This window comes from Ciconia boyciana, chromosome 23 (genome assembly GCF_034638445.1).
Source record: "Ciconia boyciana chromosome 23, ASM3463844v1, whole genome shotgun sequence".
Classification (NCBI taxonomy): Eukaryota; Metazoa; Chordata; class Aves; order Ciconiiformes; family Ciconiidae; genus Ciconia; species Ciconia boyciana.
This window is the reverse complement of record NC_132956.1, coordinates 1330782-1342515: the sequence shown is the minus strand read 5'-3', so window position 1 is coordinate 1342515 and position 11734 is coordinate 1330782. Positions and strand designations below refer to the sequence as shown.

Here is an 11734-nt window from a genome sequence, read left to right as displayed (position 1 = left end):
AATGCCATCCAGGGTGAAATAGGGGTGTGTGTGTGTGTGTGCGCGTGCACATATGTGCTGACACATGCTTGTATTTTCCTACTGTGCACCCAATCATGGAAACATGCTCTGCTCTTTGTAATTCGGTGTTGCTCTGATGTGGTTCTGCTGCACACTCGCACGCACACACACAGAGGAATGGAAATAGATTTCTGTGACAGGTGGCTTCTTTGTCTAAATCTTTTCCTATAAAAGAAAAAAAATGTGAAATTTTGGTTGGTTTAAAGGTTCTGCTCCATGAAGAAAAAAAATTCACAAAATCCATTGTTTTTCACCTTTTCAGTCATTTCCTCATGAATAAATATTATCCATTAAAAACCTTTAAAAAGGTGCTGCGATACACAGTGTTATATTTCCGTTTTCTTTATTGACTCTCTTGTTGCCATGATGATTCTTTCCCTCCAGCCTCTGCAGGTGATTTTTGCCCTGTACCATGGCACAACACGCTCTCCATGCAGGTTTTTCCTTTAACCAGCCTCTTCCTCCCTCTCCTAATCCTTCCTCAGTCCACAGCATGAATGCGAGTCTGAAGAAAGCTGCCTCGTTAGGTCTCCATTGCTAATTCGATGACAAAATGTCAGGTTGGTCCATCCAGGCACAATTTGCAGCAAGAAAGGAACATGGAGGTGTGGAGGGAGAGGGGCACTGGTCTTCCAGCCTCCTTCTGTGCATGAGACATCTTACAAGGCAGAGACCTTGACTATGTTGCTTGTGGTGGTGGTGGAAATGTTCGTGGAGTGGCTGGGGCTGCTGGGCGGAGGCCTACTCTCGCCTTCTGGCGTGAGTGCCGGCGGCGTGGGGATGCTGATGATGGCTGTCGTTATCTGGGCAGTTTTGCAGTTCGGTCTCAGCCCATCATCTGATTTCATGTTGAGACTGGAACGACTAGAAAACAAATTTAGTGTTTGGGGTTTTTTTTAAAACCAGACAGTAGAAAGGATGGGAATGGTAGTTGTTCTTAGCCAGTATCTTATTCCTCTGAACTAAGGACACCGAAATATTCAGAAGACTGCGCTTAAATGTTCCCCCCAGTTCCTGCAAGGCATCATTTACTTCTACCCAGATTACACTAAGCTTTTTTAATATTCCCCCTGGTTAGGATACAGCTTTTCACAGGGCAAATCATTTTATGTTTCCATTTCATTCTTGCATAATTCTGGTTTAATTAAGAGGACATCTAAATACACTGTCCTGTGTACTGCATCTTTTCAGAGCACAGGTACTCCTTTCTGAGAAAGAGATGTTGTCTTCCTTGCATTTCAAATGCCTCTTTCAAATTCACTCTCCCTTGATCTCTTCTATTTTTTCATCTCTCTGCAGTAGTTTCAAGGATCTGGCAGCTGGGAGCATTCTTATTAGATCTGCATCAATTGCATCCTATAATTAATTACAGAGGGAAAATGATAGGTTGATTTCTGTGCATCTGCACAGCTACAGGAGTCTGCTATTACCAGCCCAACATGTTCATTTTAAACACAAGGCCTGTCCTTTTAAAATTTAAAGCTCCCAGTTGGAAAGCTATTGCTGTTATCTCAGAGTGACTCACCAAGAGGATGTTTCTTGATCGCTCAAGCATCCCAAGAACACGGCAGAACCCATTCTGCTCCCCGGTTGCCTCAGTCACAAGCTGAGAGTGGGGCAGTCTTAGGGACTGGGTGTTTCTGCCAGTGGTAACCAGTACACCCAGTTAGTTGCATTCCACATGAAAAACAACTTAAAAGTTTTTTTCTCTCTCCATTCTTACACAGTTTGGTAAGCAAGTGAAATAACAAACAGTGTTGACATTTAAAATATCACTGGCATCTGATTAGCACCCACTGAAATAGGCAGAATAGTTGACATTCCCCTGAATTACTGTTTCAGGTGCTGGTTTAAACTATTGTCGTCTTGAAACTGCAATAGCCAGAGACTTGTTTTGTGCTTATTCATTCATAATTCATTCTCTGAAATGCCCTTCTGACTTCACCCTGGCACAAAGTAATCGCTTGCTGCCCTAAAGGTGGCTTTGTTTCATTTTCTAGACCCCTTTGATAGGAGTGGGGAGGAAAAGAATAGTAAGTTCAAAAACAGCCTGGTGCACAAGAAGCTTAATGGTCTGAAGGGGATTTAGAAAGTAATTTAATACTTGCAAGAAAGATATGGTGAAGAAATGATTTTGTTCAGCAAGTTATGTATAAAATGAAAACTTCAAAATTTTCTGTTGAGACACTTCTTCACCTGTGTCACTAATGGCTTTTTAGGCAAGAACTACTAAGAGGCCATTGTGAAATTCCTCCTTCTTTGTTTCCCAGTGATGCTTGATGCTTACAGTTGCGATTCAGACTTTTGGACAATGAAAATCAGTGACGTGAGTGTCCCTGGTGGACCATGTCAGTGTGTACAGCTCTCCAACAGCTTTTGCTGACAGATGCTGATTAGCCAGTTGTCTGTGCCTGCTCCCAGTAAAGGCTTGGAAGTACTGGGCTATCTGGGAGGTGGGCTGTGAAGTGGTCCTGTGCCAGCTTTGGCGAGTGGCTCACAGCTAGGAACTGCTGGCTCCTGCCTGTGTGATTAGCACTTCATAGGCAGGTTTCTGCTGGAATTCATTCTTCGATGTCCAGCCTGGCCAGAGGAGAGCTGTGCTAGAGTCTAGCTTTGACTTGGTTCTTCCCGGAACAGCTAGGAGCTACTTTCCTTGGGTTGTCATTAGAAGGAGGGAAACAAAGATGCTCCCAGCACTAGAAGCCTCTCCCTGGCTGGAGAATAGGCCTGCAAGAACGTTCAGTTGGATAATGCACTTCAGAGGTTTGCATGCAGTAGTTAGCAGCAAGAGCCTACTTACTGTACCTTGTTGTAAGTGAGGGCTGCTCACTGCACTGGATGTGGATGGTGCTGAGCTCCTGCATACTCCGGAGGCGAGTGGCTGGCACACTGGAGTTGGGAAGGTGAGTGGTCTTCTTGTTACGGCGAGAACAGCAGGAGGTCGTCAGTCCATGGTGACTTGACAAGGAGGGGCTCCGAGAAGAAGGATAGTTTTGCATTGAGCTCTCCATGCAGTTCTGCTCGAACAGTTGCTCATCTATGAACTCGTGGTTCTGGCAGGGAAAAGAATAGTACCGTTACTCTCTGGTGACACCAACAGCTTTGGCCCAACAGCAGTTTGTTTTCAACGGCACCTTTTGCTAGGTTGGTGGGATGTGCCAGCCCTTTGTCTGTGTATGATGCTCTGCCTCTGTGCCTGAAACTGTTTGCACCAGGCAGCTCTTTAAAAGAAATAGACTCTGCCCTTCCACTCACTGCAACCAAGAGAAGATTTTGCTCTCCTGCATCAGGAGGGGAATAAGGGAATCTGTTGCAGTGATGAAAGCATGATAGTCTATCAATGCTGCCTTGCTTGTGTAGTCTGAGATGGTTAATATATTGTGTGTGAATTTCCTTTCATTTTTGTGTCTGGATTCCAGAAGTGGCTTCAAAGAGTCTGTGATGCCACGTGGTTATGAAACCCAAGAGGAGATTTAGGTTCCTTTTTCTTTGTCCCTGGGGACAGGATTGGATTGTATTTGGATGGCCATCTTGACATATAGCTGAATTGCAGGATGTTGCTTGTATTGGCTATTGTGTGCAAAGCATATCTGCAGTTCATTGGGTGCTATTAGCCGAGTGGAAATAAACGTGGCAGGTGAGAGTGGGAAGCGTATAGGGGAAGGAAACTCAGAAAGCTGAATCTGTAAAGAGTTTTTGTGCTAAGGAACAAGAAATCCTGAAAGAACGAACTCTTATGTGTGTGTATGAACACCCAAGTAGTTCTAGGGAACATACTTTATCCAGTCCCTGACAGCATCAGAAAGGATGGGAAACAAAAGCAACCATGGTGAAGGCAGCCATCGGTTTTCATTGGAACAAGTAACAACTCTCACAGGAAACGAGCACTGGATAGCCAAAAAGAGCCACGTGCACAAACTCCCGAGGACAAGACCAGGAACGAGAAAGGGAAGCAAACACTCTCCAGACACGTCACAGAGACCATAGAGAAAACACATTGAATTAAAAAGGAAATACCTTGATGGTGGAAGTTCGTACAGATAACAGGGGATCATCCACAAGATAGGACAATCCCTACGGGACAACATGCCAACAAAAGATAAAAACACAATTGATTGTCCATTCTGGCATTCAGAAGTTTAGTCCCAGCATTGCATCTATTGCCTCAGCATTCCAGTCGGCTCGCTCAAGTTTGAATGGGCAACCAGACCTTCTCTTCACCAAACCTTGCCTGAATCAGACCCCTTTGTTCCTTCCTTCTCACACTTAAGCGTTTTAATGTTGTGTTCTTGGAAATAGAACAAAACTGGTAACAACTTTATTATGTTGATCTTTTGAGAGCCAAAGGCAAAGGAAAACAAAGTTTCAGCTGCTGATTCACAAGTAGCGAATTGGAATTGTATTGCCATTGGGTCACCAATGGCTATGGGTTTGATCAATACTCTGTGAAAACACAGAAGAAAGGTTTGGGTTGAAGGACTGGATTCGATGCACTCAGCATTTGGAGAAAACATGGCATGTGAATGTCCCTACTCAATCTGGGAGCTGGAATGAGTGGAAAAAAACTCCTTTTTTTTGAACAAACTCCATCTGTTGTGTTAATGTGACAAAGTAACCTGTGTTGTGGCAGCTAGGAGTACTTTAGGGTCACTTTGTCATCTGACACACCAGATTTGTGAGCCATTCACAGCCATTCAATTGTAAGGCTGTATGCTAGTGACGACCGCAGATACCATGACAATAAATCATGTACTTTTAGAGTCCTCCTGCCTGGTTTAAAGAAAGGTGAATTGCCCATTGAAACAAGTTTGCAACCATGGTAAATTCCTCATTCCATTCCTGCAACTTGGTGACAAAATGACTCTTCAGTGTTTAAAAAATCTTTTACTACGATTTAAATTTTTGGGAGGAGAACTGTTGCACAGTATTTTAATAGGTTACGTGAACTATAGAATTTCCACACAAGCTGATTGAACTATTTTGATTGATAATTTCAGACCAGAATCCAAACTTGCTACGTGATTTGATGCAACATCATGGTAATAACTGGCTGAAAAATGTGGGGGAAAACACATTAAATATTGTGCAGATTCTCCCTCCAGGTTTTAATCAAAACTCAAAGTATCACTGTTCTTGGCATTCTTTGCTGAAAAAAGCAACGTTTGGAACATTTTCAACCACTGAGACTCACTGTCTGAGTAGGCTTGCGTGCTGGAGGCAATCTAGCTTTGTTAGTGTGGTAGGCCAATACATCCACAACCTGGGATGTGCTTTGGCCATGTTCCTTCCAGCACCCTAACCAGCTCATTAGTAATGAGCGACTCATGCAGCTCCCAGGGAGGTCCAGCCGCCCTGTGCAGAGGTCAGAACTTCTATAAGCCTTTACAAAGTCAGGGCCTTACAAGGGCAGACCCTGGAGGCAGGGTTGTCAAGCTTTTGTTTGCTTCAGCCAATTTGTTAAAGTTTCCAAACAAAAGTATTTTTGTGAAATATGGGTCATAGTAGTGAAGGTTTTAAGCATCACGTTCTAAACTAGGGAGTCAGATTGTGACATGTCTGCTTGTTGTGTAACATCCAAAATTGCTAGAAATAAAGGCAAGATGAGTCTTATAAATTCCATAGTCATTGATACAGGAAGAATCAGTTCACTGTCCTTGGAATGGTGACCTGTGTAGCTCATTGTGGTAAACCAGCTGTACTCAGCAGGTCACTGTAATTAACAGTTGTCTTCTTCCAGTGTATCGCTGAAGCCTAAGTGGTGTTATTCCAGCATAAGCCAAACTATGGAAGTGAGGGTGATTTATCTAAAAGAAAGCTCTTGCAAGTCAGAAATCAAAAGTACATTTGATGATGGATGCAGATAGAAAAAGGCATGAATATTTCAAGTGTTAACCTCTCTTCATTCTTTCTAGAATGAATCATGGTATAGATAATGTGTTCCTTTACTGCAAAACCTTTTATATATACCTGGAAGTAAAACATATGTATCACATAAATATCTGAAATGTTCCAAGAGACTTCTGCATACAGAATCACTTAATGAAAAATAAAATTCTCGCTCCAACACTTTGCATGACACGAAAAGAAAAGTCATGTTACAGAAACTCCTTGACTGGCTTTGAGATAAATTACCTGCTCTTGTAACCAGAACTGTAGTGAGAAAAAGATATGTGCAACCTTTAAACCCATTAAGAGAATTCATCTGCTCTGTGTCATATAAAGGGCTGAAGGTTATTTTTTCCAGCCTTTTGGCACCGGTGACCAGGCTGTGGTTTGGAGTCACTGATGGCAGCTTCCTCCTCTTAAGGCAGCAGAACTGTCCTTGATTACTAATTAGCACAAGCAACAAGTATATACACGATGTGTGACTGACAGCATAAGACAAATGCAGTTTAGTTCTCTTTCAGAAGCACTGAAGAAATTAAACTTAACGTACACCTTGTTTGTAGGATCTCCCTAACCCCATGCTGAAAAGTTGTTTGCATTCAAGTGAACTTGACTGAGCAACCTGCTATTAGCTTCGTACTGGCGTAGGTGACTGTGGAGTAGCAGATAATCACATCTTTATCCTTTTGCACAGCAATTTTTTTTTTTTAAAGAAGGCAATGAAATAAAGTGCATTTATCCCATTGCAGAATATTCTTGGGAGCTTGAGTGTCAGCCCCCTCTGGCATAGTTTGTAGGTCTGCTGAGTATGTCTAACTGAGTGCCACTTCAGAGCTTCTGTGCGCGCGTCTTTTCCATACGAAGCCTGGGCCAGGCACAGAGACCTAGTAAGATGTGAAAGGATTGTGTTGCTACTTACGGTTGTTTTTTCCAGGCAGTGCAGCAGGTGGTGATGTTGGCTCTCGATTAAGGAGGTGCCTTTAGTCATATGCTGTTCATCTTCAGTGGATCCCTAAATAGCCAGAAAAAGGGAGGGGGAAAAACCAAAACCCAAACCAGGTGTAAAACCATGAAAATAAACAGAACCACCAGCATTAGCTGTCACAGGGATAAAGATCATTTCAGTGTTGCCAGCTCTCAGGTTTTTCTCATGATTCTTACAAGGTTACCTCATTTTTTTTCTTAATGATTTGGCTTGTAAACTCAGGTGAGGAACTCAGCTTTGATTCAAAACCAGTGTGTTTCTAGCCATTTTGTAGCTGTGGAGGAAACCTGGGAAATACTGTGACATATGATGTCAAGGCTCAGGAACCAGAAGGTAAAGAAAAAAAGAACCTGTGCTGTTTTATTTTTCAAAAAAACATTAAGACTTTTAAGCTTGACATGACCTTTGAATGCCAACAGATGTACCCTGAACTCTAGTCTCTGTTAGGAGACAAAACACAAGCTGTCTTGCTTTTGCTGAGCCGAAAGCCTGGCTCTGCCTGACCTTCAGGGCTGCACAGAGCTGGGCCTGTTGGAACTTGCATGTGTTCTTGCCAAAGCCTCCTGAGTCACGGCCGCACGCCAGATCAAAAAATGTGAATCCAGGCTTCATGTCTTGGACTTTGTAATGCTGTTTCTAGAGACAGGACTCCTGGCTCTGTCTCTCCTCTTCATGGACGTGACGAATCATTTTCCACACTTTGTACCTGCAGTGTATCAAAAGGGGGCTGCTCTTTCCCTGTGTCAGTGTATATGGTTGTTGGTGGGGAAGTTATAGCAAGTCCTGAGGACTGGGTTCAGTGCAAACTGAAGGTGCGTAACCCCTCCTGTGGAGAAGCCCTCTCTGAAAGGCAGGGAGAAGGGAGGAACAGGCAGGCGCTACTTATGTAAGAGTTAATACATATAAATTATGCCATTCAAGCATACGGCAAATGAAGAAGCATTGTGCAGCGGTGGCAAAGGGTTTATGTTCACATGAAATGTGGCAGCAGTTCCCCAGGAGAAGGAAGGTCCCATCTTCATTAGTTTCTTATGGCTTGTGGCTTTCTCTCAGTAGGATGGCATACTGTGATTTATGTTTTAGTAACACAGTGCCCAGGAGCCCTGTGAACTGACTAGGAACCCTCCGTACATCACTTAGCACAAAAACAGAACAAGGTGAGCCTGTTTCAAAGACCTCACGATCCAGATACTTGATTCATTGTACAGCAACACCTGTACAATTGGGGACCAGCTTTCCCCTATTTCCCTTGCGTACTCAAACTGCTGAAATGTGGCTAACAAATTTGTAAGCTAATTCAGAGAGTAGGGTGTGCCTAGAGTCAAGCAGGCGGCTTGTGCCATCTGGGAAGGGATTGGGTACAGCTGAGAGTATTGAGGTTGAAAAACTATGAAAAGGAGTGGCCCTTCCTAGGAAGAGCTGATGGGGATGAACTGTTTGTGGCATGCCTATTTAAGGACTCTGCGTTGAGAAGACTTCTTGGGGCACTTTTGCTGGTCTGTCCTCAGCTTCTACATCAGGTACGTGTGCATGTGGTGATTTGGGGAAGAGACTGCTCAGACCGTGGTGTTATTAGTGGTTAGGATGAGCTACAGCTCTCAGACCAGTCTCTGTGCTTTTGTTAAGCTGAGGGGCTTGATCTGCTTGAAGCAGCTGAAATAGAAATGGATAAGAGGTTAGGAGCTCGAGGACAGTATGTGCGGGATGTTTTGCTCATGCAGAAAGCTTGGCATCAAGCATTCATCAAAACTGCAGGAGGCCAACTTAGTCAACTTGGGTGTGGGGGGAGAAATCCAGTACTCTGTATTTTTGTTTTCTGCACTGTATCAGTGAATCAGATGCTTACATTCCTCAAAATATAGCGTGTCACTTACCCTATGATCTGATGATCAGATGCACCTTAGAAATGGAAGGAAAAGAAGCAATAGGGGTTCTCTAGAGAGTTTCTGCACTATTTGAGGGCCAGGATTATTTTTCTCATTTTCTCTGTTCTGTGGTGGCATATTTAAGATCTGGGTTGTTAAGGAAGTTCTCTTACTACTACTACTACTTAAGCTCCTGATCTTGAAATTCACTGTGATTTCATGACACATTAATTCGCATGTGCCTTTGACTAGCATTTTCAAAGACAATTACATGCATTAAAATGGCAATTAGGTTTTGTAAAATGTTTCCCTGTGCTCCATAAGTAAGGGGTGCCTGGTGTCTTCTATGGTGCCTAAATCTGAAAGTCAACAATTGATGTGTGTGACTTGAATCTCTACTCAGACACGAAACAGCAGTATCTAACTATTCAAGAGAGAAAATGGGTGGGATGGGAGACATGGCAGAACATCTTGGCAGAAGTGCCAAGACATTGTCTGTTGCTCTCAAGGGGGTCAAATTCAACTATGCTTAAAGCATTGCTTTTAAATACACCCATGTGTCCCAGTGATTCACTGTAAATGCGTGTTCTAGATGCCTTTTCCAGGATGGTTCTGTGATCCTTAAGTGAAGGAATAACTCTGTCTCTGACAGATGCCAAAATGTAGCTGAACTGGTATGTTAAGAAAGCTGACTTACTGTACACAGAATTAATAGATTCCTATGGGAATGCATCTTAGGCAGGTTATGGATTTTTTTGTTGCTGTTGTTTTGGAAGATGGAGCATTCCCAGAAGTATTTTTAGAAGTGGCCTAAAAAAAAAATCAGTTCCGTTTTTCTTATTAACAATCCTCCTGGTGAGCTAACACATAAAGCAGGTCGTGTTTGTACCCTGCTGAGATTACTGACTCTGCTGAAGTCTGTGTTGGAATATTTCCCATGGAGGTCCTTGCAAGCCCTGAAGCAAATATGATGCTGCACTAAAACACTGGAAAAGGAGAGACAAAGAGCACATATTGCAAAGAGTATCTTTTATGAGGATTTGCTTGAGAGGAGATCTAAATGGAATCTGAAAGCAAAGATAGAGCTTCTGTACCTCTGGCAGAAGACCTAAGCCAATTGTTAAATTTTGGCAGTACAACTTAGTTTCTCCCTCTGCCTTCCATCCCGAGGCTAGGCTTGCCGCTGATGGAAATGGATCAAGGGATGGCAGTGACCAGGAATAAAGTGTAGCATCAGTGAGTATGGCTCGTACCTTATCTTCCTTTCACTTTTTCTTCAGTCAGCTCAATGTTTTCAGAAACAAAGAGCGTGCAACCACCGAGCACATCCTAGCCAGCAAATTAAGAGCGAGATCTGCAGGAAGTACTGCCCGAGGACAGTGAGAGTGCCAACATCATGCAAATGCTTGGCATTTTGATAGTACTGTTGAGGAATGTATACCTATAGAGATTGCATCAGTGGTACCTACGCTACTGCAGGCAAGTAAAATCTGTGTCTTCATTAGAAGAGTCTGGCTGTAATGAAAAAGCTGGTGGGGGGGAGGAGAGGAGATGGTTTGCTTTTTGAGCTGGGATGCCAGTTTTGCAAGGATTCGATGCCAGCTACCATTCAGTTTGTTCTTGGAAGACATTCAGTGAACTGCTGGTTGCTTGGAGGGAGACTGAAACACACTGTAGTGTCAGTTCTGAAATCCAAAATACTTCCACTTTACCCCTTCTACTTAGTGCTTCAGCACGCAAAATTGGACACTGGTGAACTGGGGTGAACTGGTTCAGTGGTTAGACTGCCCCTTCCCATGAGAATAGCTATAACGCTTATCTATGGCTAAGCAGATTCTGCTTGTGAAAAGACCTCACAACCTACTGTTCCTAGGATATACACCTTCTAGCATTTTAGCTAAAAGGGAATTTCAGCTAGCTGTACAAGGAGATTAACGCTAAGAGGATATGTAGGCTGCTGCCATGGGAAGAAGCTCACCATCCCTTGAGCACTTCTGACATAAAGCCTGCTAAAAATCTCTCTAAATGAGAAGAAAACGGTCTGAGTACTTCGTGTCTAGATGGCAAATGCAAAATGCCACAAATCCACATGTTTCTGAAGCAAGAGTCTGTATTCTTGCTAGGAGCAGAACTCCTTCCTGCTGCTGTCCTTGGATAAATCCCTTTCTTCGCTTTTTCTTTACTTTGATACAAGGCTACAGGCTGAAGACATGCTGTTCCCTTGAAAGATGGTGTCAGTGTATTCATTCTGGTGCTAATGAAAGGACATTCTGGCGCATGTTCCGGAATCTTCAGCAGTCCTTATTTCTCAATGTCTTAGTTTGACTGCAGAGCCACAGCCAGGATACATTCTGGGGCAGTTGTTTTCCTTGGGTAAACCTTCAAGGTGTCAGACTGCAGGGCAATCTGCTGGGCACTTGTGAAACAATTATACACCGGTCACAGTACTATGTGATTGCTAATGATGAAAGTGATAATATCTAGTCATGGCCATATAATAATTGCAGTTGGAATTACTGCTGGGTAACAAACCAGCCCTATGGCAATCTGGCCATGTGAAGTCCATTAAAGTTAGTGTGAGTCCTGGGCAAGGTGTCAAAATGGGATGTGTATCTGGCTGATGAAGCAGTTTGATACTAATTTGACCAACAGATACGTGCAGTATGCAGATAATATTTTGGTCCTTAATATAGCAACTACAGAAGTCACATTCCTTCATATTTTACAGCTTAAAAAATTTGGCTGCCTAGACTATGCTGTCATTCACATTTTGTACTCTTAAGAATAGTTTGTTCTCCTGCCATAAAATGAAAGGACATAAAATCTTGCCTTGTGGAGTTAAAACGGTCATGTATAGCTTTACAACAAAGGATGCTCTGCAGTTCTGTAATTAATTAACGCCACTACCTGTGGATGGAGAGACATGTCTCGGTTCTTG

The 11734-nt window shown here is 43.1% G+C and overlaps 1 protein-coding gene across 2 annotated transcripts in view; it reads right to left on the bottom strand.

The window, feature by feature from the left end:
* Window positions 1-719: 719 nt before the first annotated feature.
* The window catches only part of KCND3 (potassium voltage-gated channel subfamily D member 3), a 121896-nt gene continuing 110881 nt past the window's right edge, over window positions 720-11734 (bottom strand). The window contains exons 4-7 of one of the 2 annotated variants that reach the window (XM_072844712.1): window positions 6866-6958; window positions 4078-4134; window positions 2866-3113; window positions 720-924 (exon numbers count right to left, since the gene is read on the bottom strand). In XM_072844712.1, coding sequence (XP_072700813.1) covers window positions 720-924; window positions 2866-3113; window positions 4078-4134; window positions 6866-6958 — 603 coding nt within the window. The remainder of the gene's footprint in view (window positions 925-2865; window positions 3114-4077; window positions 4135-6865; window positions 6959-11734) is intronic. The other variant, XM_072844713.1, reaches the window with a different exon arrangement.